At 42.0% G+C, this 22858-nt stretch overlaps 1 protein-coding gene and 1 pseudogene across 1 annotated transcript in view; both read right to left on the bottom strand.

The window, feature by feature from the left end:
• The window catches only part of zswim5 (zinc finger, SWIM-type containing 5), an 87772-nt gene that overhangs the window by 27115 nt on the left and 37799 nt on the right, over positions 1-22858 (bottom strand). The window contains exons 2-3 of the mRNA XM_061840511.1: positions 2701-2888; positions 2290-2458 (exon numbers count right to left, since the gene is read on the bottom strand). Of these exons, the coding sequence (XP_061696495.1) occupies positions 2290-2458; positions 2701-2888 (357 nt within the window). The remainder of the gene's footprint in view (positions 1-2289; positions 2459-2700; positions 2889-22858) is intronic.
• On the bottom strand, positions 19561-19678 carry LOC133511625 (5S ribosomal RNA; annotated as a pseudogene).

The following is a 22858-nucleotide window of genomic DNA, read 5'->3' as shown; positions in this document are numbered from 1 at the left end:
ATGAAAATCTAGAAACTCAAATAAAGCAAAAGATTAAAATTATTTAGAAATTCAATGGAGGGTAGTAAGTATTTGATGGCTGACAGTGAAGAAAACAAGTATTTGAACACTCTGCTATATTGCAAATTCTCCCACTTAGAAATCATGGAGGAGTCTGGAATTTTCATTGTAGGTGCATATCCACTGTGAGAGAGATAATCAAAAAATAAAAATCCAGATATCACAATGTATGATTTTTTTTATGATTTATTTGTGTGATACAACAGCAAAAAAAAAGTATTTGAACACCTTAGAAAACCAATGTTAATATTTGGTACAGTAGCCTTTGTTTGCAACTACAGAGGTCAAACGTATCATGCATTTGTTCACCAGGTTTGCACACACACTACAGGAGGGATTTTGGCCCACTCCTCCACACAGATCTCCAGATCTGACAGGTTTCTGGGCTGTCGCTGAGAAACATGGAGTTTCAGCTCCCTCCAAAGATTTTCTATTGGGTTTAGGTCTGGAGACTGACTAGGCCACCCCAGAACCTTGATATCCTTCTTACGGAGCCACTCCTTGGTTTTCCCGGCTGTATGCTTCGGGTCATTGTCTTGTTGACCATCCATCTTCAATGCTCTGACTGAGGGAAAGAGGTTGTTCACCAAAATCTCACAATACATGGCCGCGGTCAACCTCTCCTTAATACAGTGCAGTCATCCTGTCCCATGTGCAGAAAAACACCCCCAAAGCATGATGCTACCACCCACATGCTTCACAGTAGGGATGGTGTCCTTGGGATGGAACTCATCATTCGTCTTTCTCCAAACACGGTGAGTGGAATTATGACCAAAAGGTTCCATTTTGGTCTCATCTGACCACAAAACCTTCTCCCATGACTCCTCTGTATCATCTAAATGGTCAATGGGAAACCTAAGACAGGCCTTGACATGTGCTAGTTTAAGCAAGGGAACATTCCGTGGCTGAATTATCGCCTTTCTAAGGATCATTGAGACCCGACGAGGTGATATCTTGCATGGGGCTCCACTCTGATTGAGATTGACAGTCATGTTTAGCTTCTTGCATTTTGTTATGATTGCTCCAACAGTGGACCTTTTTTTCACCAAGCTGATTGGCAATTTCTCCATAGCCCTTTCCAGCCATGTGGAGTTGTACAATTTTGTCTCTGGTGTCTTTGGACAGCTCTTTGGTCTTGGCCAAGTTACAAGTTTGAGTCTTACTGATTGTATGGGTGGACTGGTGTCTTTATGGAGCTAATGACCTCACACACATGCATCTGATTCAGGATAATACATGGAGTGGAGGTGGACTTTTAAAGGCAGACTACCAGGTCAGAATTCTAGCTGATGGACAGATGTTCAAATATTTATTTGCAGGTGTATCACACAAATTGTTAAAAAAACATACACTGTGATTTCTGGATTTTTATTTTTAGATTATCTCTCTCACAGTGGACATGCACCTACGATGAAAATTTCAGACCCTTCCATGATTTCTAAGTGGGAGAACTTGCAATATAGCAGGGTGTACAAATACATATTTTCTTCACTGTATATGAATCGGTACTTGGTGGAGTACACCCACCCCTTTTTTCCCCAATACATTGACTTCTGTTGGGTTAAAGGAAACCCAATGAAATTCCATTTGGATTCGATCAATTTATTCAGATTGAGGTGTCCATATGAAGCATTTCCATTCAGTTTGTGAGTTTAACCCAATATGAGTACAAGGTTATCCCAGTGACTACATTATGGCCTTCCATCGGGTTCCTTTCTTGTCATATGCCAAACATCTTGAACATTTTTTTTCGATTCAGATTGTCTGTTTCTTAGCAGTAGTTGAACCCGCTGGTCATGCTTATGTAAAATAGTTGCTTGAGGCTTAAATACAGCTACCAAATCACTAACATGGCAACAGTGACTGTGTGTGTGTTTCTTTCGGCTTGTCCCTTTCGAGGTTGCCACAGCGTGTCATCTCAGAGGAACGCAGATATATGTTTGGCACAATTTTTACGCCGGATGCTCTTCCTGACGCAACCCTTCTCAGGTAGTTGGAGACCCGAGTGGGATACGAACCCACAACCCCTGGTTTACCAAACCAGTGCTCTAACCACTGAGCTACGGGGCCTCCAAGATGGCAACAGTGACTGATTTTGTTAAATTGGCTCTGCTCTGTCAGTGTAAGAGGGGCAGGTCAGTGGGGCTGTCATACTACTCATACATACTCAAAAATTACATATTCCTCTCAAAACAAACATGAGGAAAGAAGTACTGTATGTTGCCACACCATGAACCTGGTTGATCTCCGAGTTGGATGAAAGGATCTCGTCGGCCAGTTTCTGAGCTGTGGGCAGCACCTCTGTGTGGTGGGCTGTTATCAGATACTGGACCAGCTTCTGGAGTTGATCTCTGTTCATTTGGAACAATGTCTCTGAGATGGGCAACCGAAGCTTCACCTGAAAAATGTACACAATGAAAACAAAGCAAACTTTTCATCATATGTACCCCAACGATACAAAAAAATGCCACAAACCCTGGTCTTTCATTATGCAGCAATATATTAAATACAATAAATACGTATTCTGTGATGGCAAAATTCTCAGCAAGTATTGAATAAAATGCTATCATAATTGGTCTACACATAACAATAATATTGGACTTGGGCTTTAGTCTGAACTGTATAGTATGTATACATTACCAGCTCAGGTTTCCGGATCCTGTATAGAGACAGCGCCACCACATGGGCGCAGTAGAAAATGTCACGATTTCCACAGCCACAGGTGACAGAGGTAATCTTGCAACGATCAAAGCTGATGGCTACCTTGTGGGTGACCTGTGGCTCTGATGAAGATGCTGATTCGGTTACCGTTCCACTCAGGTGAAATCCTGCACAAGACAGAGAGGAGATCGAAGGAATTTTAAGTTGGATTCTTCGAGTGTTATAAAGGGGAAAAAAAACATCTTCACAACGGCTCAACTTTTCCCCACATTTTTTGTTTCTTTAGTTTTAAGGACTAACTTTGCCTTCGTAGGATTTTATAAGGAGAGAAACAAGGAAGAATAAAAGAGAAAGCAAGTTCATAACCCATATAACAGGCGGAAAGTACAAAACACACACCGTATTGGCATCTCCACTTGGAAACACTGCTACCCCTGCTTTTCATGTTTCTATATACTGTAGTTATTTAAAAAAAAAAAAAAAAAAACACACAAAATGAAGGGGGTTGCTCACATTGGACCATTCAGTGCTCAAACATGATATTGAATGATTTTTCATAGGTTCGTGAGGTGACCAAGATTTAAAGTGTTTGAATCCCTCATGTTGGCTTCAACTAAAGTCCCATCCTTAGAGTTTCTTTGGTTCAAAGACTGATTAATACAGGGGAAAGAATGTGACAAAGTATAAAATATGGTATATGGTCAAAATAATATATATATATATATATATTTAGATGATATATAAATTATATATATATTTCATGAAAAAAAGGCTCTAAATTTGTTGGTTTCTTGACCACTTTTGATTGATTAATACGTTGATTAAGAGGAGGTAACCACTACATTAGTCTGAGGGGTTCTACTTTTGCTCAGTATGACAAGAGATCATCCAAAAAAGGAGAAGCAGCAGCCAAAATGCGACAACATACCCTTTCTTGGGTTGTGACAAAGCCTGCAACCCCATAAAGCTGTCATCAGGATCTAACCAGGGGGGTTTTGATAGTGTACAAATAATTAAATGGTATTTTTTATTTGCTGACTTTCTGATTTCAGAATAGCACATGGCGTAGCCATTCTTTCCTCATTTATAAATCATTTGTTTTAACAAGTGACGTAATCTTTCACTTTATTGGAATTGAAATGGTCAAACTCAGTCCAACTTCTTAAAAATACACTGACTTCTAACATTGACTGGTTGGTCAGTATTTTCCAAGGTGAGAAGTTTACAATTTTTTTTACCTAACCAAACCAATAGCAACCTCAGGGATTCATCAAGTACTTCAAAACTGGCGGGTAATAGGAGAAGCGTGAAGCTGGAAGCATGAGTAAACTGCAATATAATGACAGGTTTATTTTGGGCCAAAGCAGGGAGAATCATGCCCCCCCCCCCAAAAAAAAAAAAGCCACACACAGGCCAAACAAATAAACCACCTGCGGAATCAACCGCTCACCGTCACAATTATTGTGCAATCAAACTAATTTTTGTGTTTCGTTTTTAAATACATTAAATATGGTTGAATATAAGTGCTGAAGACATGCAAAGACTGAGAATAAAATGGTACTAAATCATTGGGATTTCTCTTAAAACTATTTCATCCGAAATTTCCTGATTTTGTGGGCAGGGCTAAAAACTAGCTAGGGCGAATACCCCACTTTATTAAAAAAAAAAAAAAAAAAAAGCACCCTTACTTCATGCAGTTAGCGATCCAATGGAACTGCACTTGTTTATTCATAAATAATTTCACCCAGTTCTCCTAATATCGTGTGCAACTGGCCTTGAAACTGTACCCAGAACTGAAAGAAATAAATCTTGCCTGAAGTGTTGTGTTTTGTCACTTAGCAACATGTCTTGTCATCTGGCACCTATAGACGTTGCATTGCGAGGCAGCAGTAAAACGGATGAGATTCGCTAACCCGTTGCCCATTTCCAGTGGGTTGAGAAGCCACTGGAAGTCTAGCACAACAGCGTTAGTGTCTCTCGTTTGACAGTCTCATTCCCTTCGAAATTTATCCAAGAGGACCAGAGAGAATAGCATGAAAGAGTGTAACCCAGGTATCTTCAGGCAGGAGCCGATCAATGACTTCATTGATCAGATGGATGAATTAAAACAATAAAGCCGATTAACATAAAATGCTCGAGTTGAGCTGATACAGATATCAACCAATCAAATCAGCGTAAAGTCTAAAAATCATATTGTGTACTATGGAAAAACATGATTTATCTTAACTATTATACGGTACATCAAGTGCTCGAAGTTAAAGGGCAAGCACCCTAAAATTTGTTGCTGGCCCGTGGCAATCTTGAGCATGCCCTGTTCGGTCAAGGGCACTCAAATCTCATTATCTCATGGTTCAGTTTTATCACGGTATTATTCTCAAGTTAAGGTAATATTGCAGTACATATTGTAAGAAGGTTGAAAGTAAATGTGGGGTTAAAAGGTGGAAGCAGGAAAACACACAAAAAAAATCCTCTCTTGTTTACTGAGTTTTTCTCAATAGGTAGTAGTAGTTTCTAGGACCCCCAGGTTTTTGTGACAAAGGCATCTTATATAGACATCATATGTTATTGTGCACTTATCTGCCGATACAGTACCAGGGTTGGCACTGGGCGATGAAAGCTACAGTGAATAAAATGAGTATTTGAACACCCTGCTATATTGCAAGTTCTCCCACTTATTAATCATGGAGGGGTCTGAAATTTTCATCGTAGGTGCATGCCTAATGTGAAAGAGATAATCTAAAAAGAAAAATCCAGAAATCACAATGTATCTAAATGTAATCTAAGTGGGAAAAACTGCAATACAGCAGGGTGTTCAAATACTTATTTTCCCCACTGTGTTAGCTTATCTGGCAAAACATTATACAAAAATCTTCTAATCACATGTATGTACTGTAGTTAGCCCCAGCATCATGTGCGTTTATGTGGCTAAACCTTGAACCACACCTAGCCAGTTCTCGTCAAATGGGATTTTTCGGGAGGGAAATTATCTACAGGATTATTCACTAAACAAATACATTATTCTATAGTATGACCATTACAACATTGGGCATAGCCAATAAAATCCTGTAGGCCAAGCCCAAATGTTATGATGAATTGATATGAAGATCAACATTTTATCTTATTAGTGAATTGTAAAGTTGTAGAAAAACCTTCAATCACAGTAGAACATTGATTTGTTGATTTAACGTCATGACTTGTAAAAATGTAAAACTTCATAATGTTGCTCTTGTCATTAGTACTGCTGCCAGTGTTAGCTAACTATAGAACTCGTGCACCTACGTCATAAAATCACGAGACTTTTGTTTACGTCGCCCTATTGCCGGTCTAACAAAGCGTTGTTCAACGCTACATCGGTTGGAGACGACACGGAAATATGTCTTATAGCACGACGGCCAGAGTCTTGTCTGATACCATTAGACATTTAGAAGGTGAAAATAAACAAAGATACGTAGAAAAATTTGATAAACTCAGCATAGAGGACCCGTATTTAATCCCAAAGTCAATGTTTTCGCCGATAAGAAATTGGACTGTTAATTCGCTTCCGCTTGTCTTGGACAACTGGATATATACATGTATCTGGTGAGTAAGTTGTCGAAATTTACACGGAAAACTTTGAAAGCAAATAAAAGCATTGTTCAACGCTACACGGAAAAGTTTGAAAGCGGATAAAATTCTGGACGCATACAAATACTTAGTTGCTGGATCTATTCTCAATCAGGAATAAATCCCACATAGTGACGGGTTGACGGCTCGTGAACATGGAAGCGTGTTCGGCCACATGTTAACCTTTGCCGGCATCCATTGATCTTTTCAGGTAGTATTCATTACAAATAAAAATCGATTAATAGCCAAGGTCTTTCCAGAGGTGAAATAACTACTCTGTATGCTTTATCAATTGGCACTGTGAAATTAATATATATTGTGTTTAGATAGTCATATTTGGAATATTTGCATTTCCTGGTTTATCAAGCTAAACTACTTATTTAGGTACTCTCCTGAGTGCAATGTGTGGTAGAGAGAGATTGTCTTGAGCGGATGGGGATGCAATGACACTTGATAAAAAAAGATCTGCATCTGACAGTGTGTGCAGATACACAAACAGACAAGAGCATACAAACAACATTTTCAAAGCCTGCCCTGCTTTTGTTCTTTATGCCACAGCCCCCAGATGAAACGAAAATGCAGTGATATTCATAGATATCCCTGATCTCTCACTCACAGCCGCACAAACTTGTGCCGTGTACTAAAATGTAGGGTTAGTATGGCAACATATAATAATTTTTTACAATAATTTATGAATGTGATGCAGACAAACTTGGAATGTTGCCAAGTATATGGATTTTAATCCTCAAGCAAAATTACACAACTGTGTGTGTCATCCTTTTATTGTCTGTTGTGTTCATAGTACTGCAGGTGTGCCTACTTCGACAGTGTGATGGTTACATCTGGTAAACAAAGTGCACACTCATAATAAAACATGAGGCTCTTGTATTTTCAGTACTGCACAAACAAAATCTGCATTATGTGTCATGAAATAGACTACAGGAAGAACAAACCTGGCAGTCACTCTTCACTTGAAGTGGACAGTAATGCATATTAACATAATATCAGCTTGCACTACATGATTGACAAGAGCATGTGAAGATTTGGATATGAGATGAAAGGAAAAAAATGTGAGAATGGAATGTGGGCATAGAGGACAACTGCCATTGTCCATCTTTCCATTGTATATCCACAATTGCACACACAGTGCCGCCATCTGTCACCTGCTCAAAAACCCGCCTACCCAAACCCTATGTCCGCCAATGAGGAGGCAGATAATTATTTACACTCATAGACCATTAACATTAATCAGATAGGGAACAGAACTGGGCGGGGAGCCAAAATATATGTAGGTTGACACACAGATTTAAATAGTCTTTTTCAGCTAATGCCTCCCTACAGACAAACCCAGCCTTGTACTCATTCCAAATTCCAAATAAATATTTCATGAATTCTATTTTCCTCAAGGCTCCACAAAAACACAACACATACTGTACCTCTTCATTAAATTCACTTTGACTTAACTCTTGCCATAAAAACTGCACAGAATACAGTGTATTAAAAGGGTTATTTACATATATACACTACATATAAATAAAAACGTATATATTTAGATGTACAGATACATCTGCGTATACTCAGACATGTGCTGTACCTATATATAGTATTTAAAATAATAGCAGTCCAATGTGACTAACCAGATTAATCCACCTTTTCCTTTTTATTGCTTGCTCTGTTGGGCATGGAGTAAAACAATGTGTGGCACCTTTCAGCAGTTATTCCACTCCAAAATACAAATATTACAAAATTCAACAATTCATTTACATTTCTTGATTTCGCTTCAGAAAGAGCATTTTTGATGTCACCCGACAAATTCTTGATTGTATTAAAGTCTGGGGATTGGGCTGGCCACGCCATAACATTAAATTTGTTGGTTTGGAACCACGACTTTGCATATTTAATCGTGTGTTCGGAGTCATTGTCTTGTTGAAACACCCGTTTCAAAGGCGACATGGACTCTTCAAGTATTTTGACATATGCAAACCGATCAGTGATCCCTAGTATGCGATAAATAGACACAACACCATAGTCGGAGAAACATGTCCATATCATGATGCTTGCACCACCATGCTTCACAGTGTACTGTGGATTGAATTCAGAATTTGGAGCTCATCCCACAAACTGTCTGCGGCCCCTCAAAGCAAAACGAACACTTTTATTCTCATCAGTCCACAAAATGTACCTCTATTTTTCTTTAGGTCAGCTGATGTGTTCTTTATTATCACCACTTCTGTACATGTCTTTTTTAAATGGATACTTTGTGGGGGATTCTTGTAAATAGATTGGCTTTACAAAGTCTTCTCACTGTCACAGTACTTACAGGTAACTCCAGACGCTTTGATCATTCTGGAGCTGATTACTGGCTAAACTTTTGCCATTATGGTTATTCTGCAATCCTTTTTGATGGTTGTCTTGTATTTTCTGCCACGTGTCTCTGGTTTTGCTTTCCATTTTAAGGGATTAAAGATAAATTTTGGATGAACAGCCTATACTTTTTTGCACAATCATTACAAAGTTTCCATTCGCCAATCAAAGTTTTAATCAAAGTACGCTGTTTTTCTGAATATTGTGTTGAACAACCCATTTTTCCTGAGGCTTTCAAGGAGAAATGCATGTTCAACAAGTGCTGGATTCATTCTTAAATAGGGGCCACCTGATTCACACCTTTTTTTCACAAAATTGATGACCACTTATTAAATACCACACTTTTTTTTTTAAACACTCCTTTCCATAAATTGCTAAATTGCACAGCCTTAAGCATGTGTACGTCATGAATGTTAGGTGGTAGCGAAACAAGGATCTTGGTGATCCCGGTTCCAGAAGCTCGCTCTAGGGACATGGAACAACACATCACTGGCAGGGTAGGACCCCAACCTGGTGAGTGAGATATTGTCAAACTCACCTCCACACACCGCTTGGGCTCTGGTACCAGTTCTCTTAAGAGGGGATGGACTCTCTTTCACTCAGGAGTTGACTGTTGTTTGTGGCAATGTACCAAACAGCTGAAATGCTCTCCACCGAGTGGTGTTCTGTTATTGCATTTCTGTGCTTCTCACTGATTGTCCATAACGAACTTCATGTTCGAGCATAAGGGTGTCCACAGATGCCCTAAGGTCACAGTTCGATGATTGACTTTGTAGTTGTGTCATCAGACTTGCGGCCGCATGTCTTGGACACTCGGGTGAAGAGAGGGGTGGAGCAGTCAACTGGTCACTACCTGGTTGGTGCTTTCATGATGGGGAAAGATGTTGGTCTGACAGAGCAGGCCTAAACAGGGTCTGCTGGGAATGGCTGTCAGAATCACCTGTCAGAAAGACTTCCAATTCCCACCTCCAACAGAACTTTGCTTATGTTCATGGGGAGGCAGGGGACATTGAGTCCGAGTGGATGATATTCTGAAACGCAATTGCGGAGGCAGCCAACAGGAGCTGTGGCTGTAAGGTGGTTGGTGCCTGTCGTGGCGACAATCCCCAAACAGGTTGGTGGAGACCAACAGTGAGGAATGCAATCAAGCGGAAGGAAGACTGTTATCAAACCTTTCTGGTCTGCGGGGCTCCCAAGGCAACTGATGGGTTTCTAGGCGCAGTCAAGGTGTAGAGGGTGACTTGTTTAGTGGCCTCAGTATTGCATCTCTGCTTTCTGCAGATGATATGATTCTTTTGGCTTCATTAAGCAGTGATCTCCAACTCTCACAGGAGTGGTTCGCTGCCCTGTGAAGGGCCTGGGATGAGAAATAGCACCTCCAAATCTGAAACCATGATCCTCAGTCGGAAAAGGGTGGCATGCCTGCTTTAGGTTGGGGATGAGATCTTATACAAGTGGAGGAGTTCAGTTCACGTATCTTGGGGTCAATCATGAATGAGGGATGAATGGAACGAGACATTGACAGACACATTGGTGCAGCATCTGGCGTGATGCAGATATTGTATATGTCCATTGTGGTAAAGAAGGAGCGAAGTCAAAAGTCAAAGCTCTGTATGCACTGGTCAATCTACATTCCTACCCTCACCTATTATCACAAGCTGTCAGTTGTTGTGGTGGTTGTTGTAGCCAGGCAACCGCATTGTTCAGTCTTGTTCCAGGAAGGCAGCCACTTCCTTCGGGTGTTTCCACAGGTCCATTATGGTCAACATAGTGGGAGCCGCTGCACAGTTGAAGATGTGCTACATGTTGTGAGGGCCCTGTCCGCATTTTGGGCAGAGGTTGACGAAAGTATTGTCGACATGAGCAATATAGTCATTGAGTATGTGGCTTCGTCCAGAGCGGAGTTGCGATAGTTTGGGTCTTGTGGCCCGTGGAAGATCAATTTTGGTTTTGTCCACCTCAGGGGTAGGGTAGCCACCAAGGATGTCTACCGGTTTGTAACCGGCCACCATGTCTTCAACCGCTGTTTGATGTCGCCTACGTAGCCCGTCCCGACGAACACTGTGTCGGTGGGGATGTCTTCGTCTGTCATGATCCTGCCGCTCCAGCACGAGCTGTGCGGGTGCCCGCGCGGGTGCGCTGATTGAGGCGCACACTTGCTGCGTCTCATGTGGGCTGATTAGTCCGTGTATTTATATCACCTCGAAGACGAGTGGTGGGCGCCAGTTCGGTGCGCTTAATGTCTCTTTCGTGTGCTCCGGTATCCCTGATCGACAACCCGTGTGTACCGACCTTCGCCTGTTCTCAGACCAACCTTGTTAGCCTGACTCCCTTGATACTTCTGTCTGCTTTGATCGTTCTCCTGTGTACCAACTCCTGCCTGCCCGCTCACCTGCTCTCTTCGCCCGACGTCCCAACTACCGCTGCTGCACCGGACTGCCTGCTCGATCCCCGACCTTGGCATATAATAAACGTTTCTCCTTGAACTTCCTGGCATCGTCAGAGTCCTGCATTTGGGTCCCACTCTCGTTCCGATGGGACGTGACATCCGGCAGCCGGTGGTGACTCTGAGGGCGGTGTTCTGCTGAGTCTGGATCTCCTTCCAGTGCGATGGCTTGAGCGAGGGAGACCACACTGAGGCGCTGTAGTTGAGGTCACTTGGGCCCCAGTTTTTGAGCCATAGATGGCTTTGAGTATGTTCGTTTGTTGGGTGATAAGTTTGGCTGTGTACTCACCATGAGGAACGACGGTGAGCATGGTGTCCAGTACAATGGCCAGGATTTTTGGGCGGTTGACCGTTGGGATCAGCAGGTTATTGATTCTGATTGGTAGGTTCCTCCGAAATTCGCCCGTGAAAGTGGTGAACAACGTTGCCGTACTTTTTTTGATTGACAGACGGGTTTCCCGTTCGACAAGGAATTGATGTCCGGTGTCGGAGTAGTTGTTCACACGCTCACAGGTGGCATTGATAGTGCTGTCGGCCGAGTAGATAGAGATGTCATCGGCATATGACGTGAGAGCGACATCGGTGGCGGCATGGGGATTTTCACATATATAGATTAAACAGGAGTGGGGATAGAACACCACCCTGAGATACGCCCATTCGTATCTGCCGGGAGCATGAGCAACAGTTTCTGAATTTCACAAAAGACGTGTAGGTATTATGACAACAATTGCTTGATATGATTTGGTAGCGTGGTGCTGAGAAGGTTGTTGGTTAGTTGGGCAATGCTGACAACATCGAACGCCTTGGATAGGGCAAGGGCCACTAGCACTATTCTTTTGCACAGTTCCTTGCAGTTGAAGCCGTTCATGATAGCCAACGTTATTTGATGGAGCGCAATGACGTTGGTGCACTGGTTCCTGAATCCGTGTTGATGATCGGCCAAAGGTACATGTTCCATCAATGTAGGCAAGAGGAGGGATTCCAGTAGTTTTGTTACCGGGGATAGTAGCGTTATCGGGCAGTATGAGGTGCTTTGGTCTGGCGGTTTGCCAGGCTTCGGTAGAGCCACTATTCGCCCTCTTTTCCGAATGGCCGGGATCATATTCGACTGAATTGATAGATTGTACGTCGGCAAGGTAAGGTAAGTTTGAGCTCCATGTTTGATATTTTGTCCAGGCCGACCGCTTTGGAGGCCTTAAGATTCCGTATGGCGGTCCCGACCTGTCCGGGTGTGAACGACGGTGGTTCGGCGGAGCACGGGAGGTTCCATGCAAGATGTTCGACTTTGCGTTGTAGTTGGTTGGGATGGGCAGGCTGCTCGACGAACTGTTTGGCTGAGTTTGTCGGCATACTTGGTGTTACCGTGGCATGCTGAGCCGTGGAAGACTATCGCCTAATTTTCAGGTGGCTTGGAGCTCCAACAGAGGCTCTTAACGACTCGCCATAGGCGCTTGGCGCCAGTTTTCAGGTCGCACTTGGACACAGTGTCGAGGCACTTGGCTTCTCGGTGTTGTCTGACCAGTTTTGCAATTTCATGACTCATTTCAGGCAGCCGTGGGTCGGCGGGATTGGTTTGCTCGTCACGTTCGTCGGCGAGGAGGACGACCGACATTGGAAAGGTGGGTCTGACGTTTTTGATCCGGCCACGGGGCATGTAACGTTTCAACGCCGTGTTGATGATGGCTCTGAAGTTTCTTTCGGCCTCGATGACAGAGGTGGGTGGTGGTAGCTTGGCTACCTCGTCTTCGACGTAGGTGGTAAGGTTGGGTCTTCTGGCCTTTTTGAAGTTGATGAATGTGCCTTCTTCCGCGATTTGGCGTATTCACAGTCCATGGTGAGCAGGATGAGTAGGTGATCCGATTCAAGAGCGGCCATCACGCTCCATGAGGTAGACCCCAGGAGGGAGGGACTGGTGAAGGTGACATCGGGCGAGCTCTGGCACATGGCAGTTACGCAGGTTGCCTAGGGCTCATTTAGGATCCTGAAGTTAGATTGTTCGATTGACGCGAGCACGGATTGACCGCGGGCGTCATTACCCGAGCGCTATGCATCGCTATGGGCATTTAGATCACCCATGACCAGCGTGTCATCACCGACCAGGAGTGGGCTGATGTTGGGAACATATCCATGTGGACACAAGGAAGAGGGAGGAACGTACGTGTTGATCAGGTAGATGTCTTCACATCTGACGTGCACGGCAATCCCGAGCGTCTCAAGATACGGATCGTTGCCCGGGGTGAACAGAAATTGGAATTGGATTGAGTTATGAATGAGAGAAGAGAGGCCGTCTCCGCCATCTCGTGGGCGGTCACGACGTTCTACGATAAAGTCATTGCATCGAGCCAATTTTGATTGGTCCGATAGCTTCTTTTCCTGTAGAGCGATGATGACGATGTTGTGTTTTGGGGGGAAACGAATGATGTTGGTTGGCCCGGGACGGTTCTGCCGCGCTGAGCCCATCGTCGTGAGAACTGACGGACTGTTGATCATGACCGAAAGAAGAAGAGGGTCCAAAATGAGTTTCCTTCACAGGGTTTACAGGCTCTCACTTAAGAGATAGGGTAATAAGCTCTGTCATCCGGGTGAGGCTCAAAGTAGAGCTGCTGCTCCTCCGCATTGATAGGAGCCAGATGATGTGGACGGGGCATCTTATTTGGTTGCCTCCCGGAGAACTCCCTAGTGAGGTGTTCTTGGCACGTCTCACCGGAAAGAGACCCATGGGATGATCCAGAACACACTAGAGAGACTACATCTCTCGGCTGGCCAGGGAACGCATAGGGATCCCTTCTGGAAGAGATGGATGAAGTACCTGGCGAAAGGGAAGTGAGGCATCCCTGCTAAAGCTACTGCCCCTGTGACCCGACCTCGGATAAGCGATAGAAGATGGATGGATGAACATTTTTTTACTAAATTACCCCAGAAGTACAGAAATCAACCATTGGTCAGTCAAGGAGGAAAATCGCCATCAATGTGTTATGTGCAGCGACCTTGAAACTGAAATGTGCAATTCCTCTTTATCATTAAAAAAAAATGTTTCAAAGACTACCACAACTGAATTTCCTCTCTTTAGCAGAACACTTTTGGATGAAAGGCACACAGAGTGCTATTTTTTTCAGTCATAATTTTGGCCAAAGTGTGTTTGTACATTTGAAATCCAATTTTAGCATGCTGCATTAACTCATCTTCTGATCCGCCTTTTTTCACTGGGGTGGCTGTGGCACCCCCCCCCCCCAAAAAATATGGAATATGTACATTGAGGGATTATTTTCCTAAATTTAAAAAAGTTTGTACTGGCAGTGTTCCTTATGCCTGAAGACCAATGTGTCCAATTTTGCCCCAATCCTAAATTGGGGACTAAAGAGTTCAAATACAAAAATTGGATAGTTTGGTGGTCGGTGACTTTTTAGCAGTTGTTTCATGCATAGTTCCTAATTATTAAAACAAGTGTTCTTGGGTTCTCCTTAATACATTTCTGAAGGTGTCAATAAAACAGATTGGATTACCATTTCGCTGTATCTTTGTGCTTTAGCCAAATATACTCTGTTATGGATTTCCTGGATAATGCTTCCAAAAAAGATCATCACAAAAAAAAACATTGAATTTCATCTGACCAATATGTGCACAAACACAAACCAAATTATCTTAAATGTAGATTTTGGTATGCTTCAGTCACTCTGATTAGTCTAATCTGTCAAGCAGACACACAAACCCTGTCATCTATTCTTCTTCCTTTAGACCTCATAGCTCCTTTGCAAACGTGCCCTGGTATCCATCCCCCTCTAAGCAACAAATATATCCCCTGCAGCCCTTCCCATCTCCCATCTGTTCTGAAGGCTCCAAGGTTAACACAGCACCCCTTTGCAGGCTCTCTCTCACACAGACACCCACATGGCCCTGCATTCAATCAGCCATCTATCTGTGCACAACAGACGAGCATATGCACAAATACACATTGGCCACAGTGAATCATCTCCTCCCTCTGCCTATCCATCAATGCATACATCCATCATTCAGTCATCCATGCCTTCCTTTTAAAATGTTTGTTGATGCGATAACAACAGGATTGTTTTATTTGTGATTTCCCAGCAGCCCTGTCCCAACTTGCACAAGTGAAAACTCACTAACCGGAGGGGGACTAATTTGTCATATTTCCATTGGTGACATGAGTGTCTCTATTCTGTAACAAAAGGGAAAATGAGAGAAGCAGGGGTGAGCGCTAGTTGTGGGGGTGTGCAGCAGGTTAATTCAGTGCTTTTCATCTTATGTGTCAATGTAAAACAGGACACCCAAAAATAGAGCTCTGAGTGGAACAGGTGGAAGGGAGAGAGAGCTGTATCAGCAACAAATTTCCCACCTGACTGATCAGGAACAAATAAAAACGGATTAATCAAGCGTAAATACCATGAGAATGATGATATAGTCTTTTAAGTAGTTTTGGATGTGCACACATGCACAGATGAACAAAGAAACATGCGCACGCATAAATGTCAAAGTTAAATAAGGGGAAGGAGGGGGAAAGCCATCTTTTGTTTGACTGCATTTAAAATTCAACCAACGATTGTATCTATCTTGTCTTATTATCAAGGAATCCATACTACCAGAGAGCCAAAGCAGTTTAATTCAAGACAAACATACTCTGCTGTCAAAGGAGTCAATTGGTCAAGTCAAGCCATTGTGATGGTTCAAATCACAGCAATGATGGCACTATGAAAGGAAAGAGCTGAAAATGTGGCTTTCACCTTCTACCCAAGATGGTCTGCTAAGAGCAGCCTCTCTCTCTCTCTCTCTCTCTGACACTATATTTAGTGAGAAACTGGTGATGTTATAATATTCATTTCGACCACAGATGAACAAAGAAACATGCGCACGCATAAATGTCAAAGTTAAATAAGGGGAAGGAGGGGGAAAGCCATCTTTTGTTTGACTGCATTTAAAATTCAACCAACGATTGTATCTATCTTGTCTTATTATCAAGGAATCCATACTACCAGAGAGCCAAAGCAGTTTAATTCAAGACAAACATACTCTGCTGTCAAAGGAGTCAATTGGTCAAGTCAAGCCATTGTGATGGTTCAAATCACAGCAATGATGGCACTATGAAAGGAAAGAGCTGAAAATGTGGCTTTCACCTTCTACCCAAGATGGTCTGCTAAGAGCAGCCTCTCTCTCTCTCTCTCTCTCTGACACTATATTTAGTGAGAAACTGGTGATGTTATAATATTCATTTCGACCACAGATGAACAAAGAAACATGCGCACGCATAAATGTCAAAGTTAAATAAGGGGAAGGAGGGGGAAAGCCATCTTTTGTTTGACTGCATTTAAAATTCAACCAACGATTGTATCTATCTTGTCTTATTATCAAGGAATCCATACTACCAGAGAGCCAAAGCAGTTTAATTCAAGACAAACATACTCTGCTGTCAAAGGAGTCAATTGGTCAAGTCAAGCCATTGTGATGGTTCAAATCACAGCAATGATGGCACTATGAAAGGAAAGAGCTGAAAATGTGGCTTTCACCTTCTACCCAAGATGGTCTGCTAAGAGCAGCCTCTCTCTCTCTTCTCTCTCTCTCTCTCTCTCTCTCTCTCTGACACTATATTTAGTGAGAAACTGGTGATGTTATAATATTCATTTCGACCATTGTATACAGACAAACAGTTTGGGTGCAAAACTAAACTTGGAGTGAAGATGAATGGAAGGGCATCTGAGTGTGTTTCTCTCTCTCTCTCTCTCTCTCTCCTCTCTCTCTCTCTCTCTCTCTCTCTCTCTCTCTCTGACACTATATTTAGTGAGAAACTGGTGATGTTATAATATTCATTTCGACCATTGTATACAGACAAACAAACTGTTTGGGTGCAAAACTAAACTTGGAGTGAAGATGAATGGAAGGGCATCTGAGTGTGTTTCCCCTGAAAGCTGTCCTTTCTCAATTTTCTGTAAATTCTGTTCAGTCAATGCTAAATGAATGGTGATTTGACAACATTTTTGTTTGGTCTATAGTACGCATGTAATTGTGTAATGCTTTAGAATGGTGCTCCCAAACCTCTTTTGCACCACTGACTGGTGTGGTGTGGGCCTTTTTCACCGACCGGCAATGTGTGGCAGAAAAATACAGCAAATATAAAATAACATGATGGGGCTAAAAATGAATGTTAAGTGCAGGGAAAATTACGTACCATACGCTGAATCAGCGGGAGGCCTGAGCTTGTGTCGTTAAGACAAGATGGTGTTATCTTGGTGTGATGGGAGACAGAGACGCATAGTGCGTTTCTTATGTCCAGCCTGCGCCGTAATTTTATATTGGTTGCAGTCATTGCAGAAAAGCCCGCTTGACACTGATAGGATATTGGAAATGGTAGCGGGGTTTTCAGCACTCTTGTGGCGATGTCAGGTTATTCCGAATTATTTTAATCCAGAACCTCAACAGAGTTGTTGTCTCAAATGTATGTTTAAGGTTGTCGTCTTTAGTGAAATCTACAAGCTGATCCTCCTGTTGCACAGACATGCTCCATTCATTTAATTTACACACAAACGGGTCACAAATTCCTTCGCAGTTCCTGGGTCTTTTGTGATTGGAAAGTAGTGCTCAAATTCTTGTAAAAGCATAGATAGGTGATTGAGAACCAGCTGTGAGACCACCCGACCAGGTGATGTGTCTTTCAAAATCCCTGCTACTATCTGAAATATGTCTAATATCTCTCCCTTCACTCACCACTCCCACAATTCCTGTTTGGCTTTGAAGGCAGGTATATTATCTGCCAACTTAAACACAGTTGTCACTTTTCCCTGAAGTGACAAATTGAATTTATCGAGCAAAATGAATATGTTGCAAAAGTAAGCAAGCTTGTTGACTCATTCATTGGCAGTGAAATGCGCCGCCAGTGGCAAGTTCTTTTGGAGGGAAATCTCTGTACTCTCCATCCGTCATCCACTGATCCCACAGGTTACACAAGACTGCCTTGAAGCTCCGATTCACGCATGTGAAGACACAACAAACCAGCGATGATTTCTTTGTTGCGGCATGTAATACGTCACATCCACGTAGGTCATGTGACTCGCCAAAATGGCGGCACCCAAGAAAATCCGTAATTGCCGATAAAAATCTTCTCAAAACACCATTAAATGATTGAGGATTAACCTCAAATTTTCAAGTACAGTACATATGACATGACCTATTGGATACATTGTTAATCCAAACGACCGGACTTCTTTAACAGCACCCTCTCCTAAAACTTCACAGCGAATATCCTTGGTCGCAGGCATAATAAGTTCTTCTCCAATCATCAAAGGTTACTTGGCTTCAGCAATATGATTCACCATGAGGTATGGTGCTCTCAGTCCATTCGCATTTGTTGATGTGTTGGCCTTCACTAATTGTCACTGTCCTTTGTGCTTGCGCTTTTTTCTTTAAAAAAAAAATCCCAAAGTCTTTTCTTTTATTCCAGCGTGCTGAGTCTCTATGTGCCGAAGCAGCTTTGAAGGCTTCATTGCCCCCTTTGGGCGCTTTTGGCCACATATTTGGCAGATCAGATTTAGTGCCTGAGAGTCACCTGTTGTGACAAAACCATAATTTAGGTAGGATTCTTGTATTGTCTGTTAAAAGAAGTTTTCGTTTTCTTCAAGGTTGTAGGCTCCTCTTCTGCCTTGTCAGGTTAACTTTTATCTGTAAAAAATCTGTCCAGAGACCTGTTTTTCAGTCATCTCTGCTAGCGTGTGGGCTTATCATTTGTGGGAACAAATCTCGTGTTCCTACGTTACATGTCATGATCGAGAACAAGAACACATGGAGATAAGAAAAAAATAGATGTGCTATTCGCTCTGATAGATTTGTATGACAACATCCTATCCACTTTTATGATTACATCTATAGAGTAGAGGCCAAATTTAATTGAGCCAGAACGCGATTGTTAATAAATTATTTCTGTGCAACCCAGTAGCAAATGTGCCACGCACCTGTACTGGTCCCCGGCCCAGCGGCTCGGGATCCCTCCTTGGAACACCGCTAACGCTCTCATGACTCGTGACCAATGTTTCCTCTGATTTTTTACGTGTCTGAGCATACACACAAAGGCCGTGAGCGCTTATTTTGACCACTGTGAGCAACATCAGACGTATGCACTGTGGTCAATCAGTGACAACCATTTAAGTTACATGGCTCATTAAAAGGTTCACATTACATTCCCATCAAAACATTTTTAAGAACAATTTTGTGTTTTTGCAAACTTACACTGAAAATGTCAACAAACAAAAACATACATTGCAATACTAATACATACCAAGCCAAGTTCTTCTTTTTTGCCTTTCGGCTTGTCCCGTTAGGGATTGCCACAGTGTGTCATCTTAGATGAATGCATATTTGTTTCGCACAGTTTTACCCCGGATGCCCCTTCTGACGCAACCCCTCTGCATTTAGCGGGGGAGAGAAGCTTACAGCATCTGGTATTCCCAGAGGTCTCACATCCAAGTACTAACCAGGGCCCAACCCGCTTAGCTTCCGAGATCTGACAAGATCGGGCGTTCTCAGGGTAGCATGCCCATAAGCCTACCAAGCAAACTCTTAACTATAAATTTGAACTGTCGCTTCAAACTTTGTTTGATTTTTTATTAACCCACAATGATATCCCCGTCTGTTTTTCTTGGTGTAAAACTGAATTATTGCTTGCAGAAAATCTTTTGCAATGCATGTTGAAAGCTGATGGATGCTCCCAAATAGTTTTAACGTTAATGTTATGTTGCCTCCTATATTTAAAATCCAGAATTAACTTTTTGGGCAATGTATCATCTGTGCTTTCATCCTCAATCAGGCTGTGCCAAGGTGGAATTTTAACATTATACACCATCTCATCCTGTACTTTCTACTTTGGCTTCAGATCAAATCTCATCCACCACTTTTTCTTCTATTATTCACATAGCCCGTATTTGTAATTATGAGTGTACCCCTTTAAAATCGAGGGGGATGGTGTCAGGTAAACTAGGAAGTAGTAGTGTGGCCCAGTGTGGCCGAGCAGCAGCTCTTTGTGAGAGGCAGTGTGCTGCCGTCTTTAAAAAAAAAAAAAAAAAGAAAGAAAGACGTCAGCCTGTAGTTCACTGCACTGGATCTGTTTTTCCTGAGAGTGTGAAACAAGTGCAGCTTAGAGGGAACATTGCTCATGACTGAGATCCCACAAGAGTATCAATGTCATATACTGCTATGTGCAATATGCTACACTGAACTCAAGAATGTAAGCATGTGTTAAGAGCAATGACTAACAATTAAAAAAAAAATATATAACAAGCTCCTATGACTTTCCAAGAAAAAAAAAACCTGTTGTGAATGTACACAAACATAGGTAAATTTGTCATCTGCTTTTAGCACTTTACAGCAGAGTTGGCAGAGTTGTCAAACTCATTTTCGTCATTTGCCAAACTAGTTAGGGTTTTCCTCAGAGGGCCATTTTGACTGTGATGAGGCGATTATACATTTAGATAAATGTATAATCGCCTCATCATATTATTACATAAAACAAACAGAACATTTTTATGGATAACTAACTTTGAAATACAAAGTCAAGGAAAATGGTGAAAGTACCCAATTTATTTTAAAAATTAAACCAAGACAGTTTCAGCCCAGATTTGAACTCAGAACTGAGATGGATGTGCTGTATCGGATGTGTTAAATTCAAATTTACAGTGAACAGTTGATCTGAAAGTGAAAAATTAATAAAGTTGCAGGCCAAAGTCAATATTTATTGAAAATTGACAGTAATTTTGCATGTTTTTCCTTTTCGCCAGATCCTCAATGTAACGTTAAAGTTTACCATATGAAAACAAACTTAAGACTTACTTAAACTTACTTAAACATTGCATTTGGAATATGCAAGCTAATACTGTATCATAAATGAAAAATAAAATTTGTGATTAAAGACTGGTATTTGTTTCTTTATTTTATATTTAAATCCAGACGATTAAGTATTTTATCATTCTTCATCATTTTAATGGAAATGTTTTTTCAAAGGCCAACACCAAAATAACCCCAAAAAATTTTCAATAAAAATCAAGTTTTTAAACTATTAACAGTCCCTGGGTGGGAGTTGAAGTGCATAAAGAAAACATTCATTCAAGCTATATTATACATTAAAAAAAAAAAAAAAAAACGTAACAAGAGATAACCAGACGAAGAGATAATCTGCCTCTCACCTGTTTGGAAGTTTCTGTTTTCCTTTTTTCATTTCCTATTTGGGAAGGGAAGGAGTAAATTTGTTCCAGCAGATTTATAGCATAGCCGCTAATAATGACTGCAAAAGAAAAGGAGGAGGTGCTTGCTCGTCTCAACTGATGCCCTGACACACTAGCAAAGCATTCTGTGATTCAATCAAGAAAATGTTCCCTCTACCAGTTCTTGAATTTCATAAATGCAACACCAGTACTGCTACTAGCACTCAAATAATACTGATGCAAGAACAGGAAGCAAATGCAAACTACGCACAGAGATGTTCCAAATTAGGCTCAAGCCCAAAACTAATTGTGAGGCCGATGTGCTAAACGCTAAACCAGTATTGCCTGTTGAGAAATTTGATTTAATCTCTTCCATTATATTTTATTAAATATCATGGAGTTAAATGTACCCGATTAGCACTGAATCTCATACACAAATGGGTTAATCAAATTGTGAGGTGTTGAGTGATTTGAACCCTATTCTAAGCATTTTTGCATAAGGATTTCCTCTTAGTCCACTCTGTCAGATTGTCCAATTGCTGTTCTTTTGTTGTCTCTGTCCCTTTCTCTCTTGCACTTTGCCCCTTTCTTAAACAGGCCGCGGCATGTTGTTTTGTTCAATATGGCAGCATGCAATTTATAACAGAAGCCATCTGCCACATGCATGGAGCCGCCATTTTAGAAACAAGGTCAGCATCGCTATACCTCTTAAGATAGCCTGTGTGCGTGTATGCGTGCGTGTGCGTATGTGTGCCAGAGCGAACGTGTTTGTTTTTTTAAGCGCAGTCAGCAGGGCATAACTGCAGGGTATACATTGAAGAGGCTTATATTTATTTTGAAATATTTAAGGTGACAAAAAGGCTCCATTCTGAGTTGACATATATTTTATAACTGGGAATGACATCCCCAAAAGGTTGAAAGAAAACACTTGAGTTTGATCACAGAGATGCAAAGAACAAAGTCGTTCAGATCTTGGCAAAGGGGCAAAAAAATGAATGTATGACATAAGAAATTCAGCTTGGGTTTTTTCAGCATGGACACATCTTTTGCTATTTAACTTGCCAAACGACATGTGTTTTATTATTACATTTTTCGGGGATTGTTTTCTGGCCCTAACTGAGGTGGTACTATTTTGACCATGTACATGTGTGGGTATACTGTGCCCCCACAGGATCAGCAGAAAGACAACAATCCGAAACACTCCAGCAAGTCAACCTCTGAACGGCTAAAATAAAATACATGCATAAGGTTTTGGAGAGGGGCGGCAAGGTGTAGCAGCTGGTAAAGCGTTGGCCTCACAGTTCTGAGGACCAGGGTTCGATCCCGACCCCGCCTGTGTGGAGTTTGCACGTTCTCCCCGTGCCTGCGTGGATTTTCTCCAGGCACTCCGGTTTCCTCCCACATCCCAAAAACATGCAACATTAATTGGATAATCTAAATAGGCTCCAGCACTTCCCGCGACCCTTGTGAGGATAAGCGGCAAAGAAAACGGATGGATTGTTTTCTAGAGAGAGAGTGAGAAAAAAGT

The sequence above is a fragment of the Syngnathoides biaculeatus genome, chromosome 13, assembly GCF_019802595.1.
Source record: "Syngnathoides biaculeatus isolate LvHL_M chromosome 13, ASM1980259v1, whole genome shotgun sequence".
Classification (NCBI taxonomy): Eukaryota; Metazoa; Chordata; class Actinopteri; order Syngnathiformes; family Syngnathidae; genus Syngnathoides; species Syngnathoides biaculeatus.
Note: the sequence above shows the minus strand (reverse complement) of the source record. Positions and strands in the feature narration are given on the sequence as shown.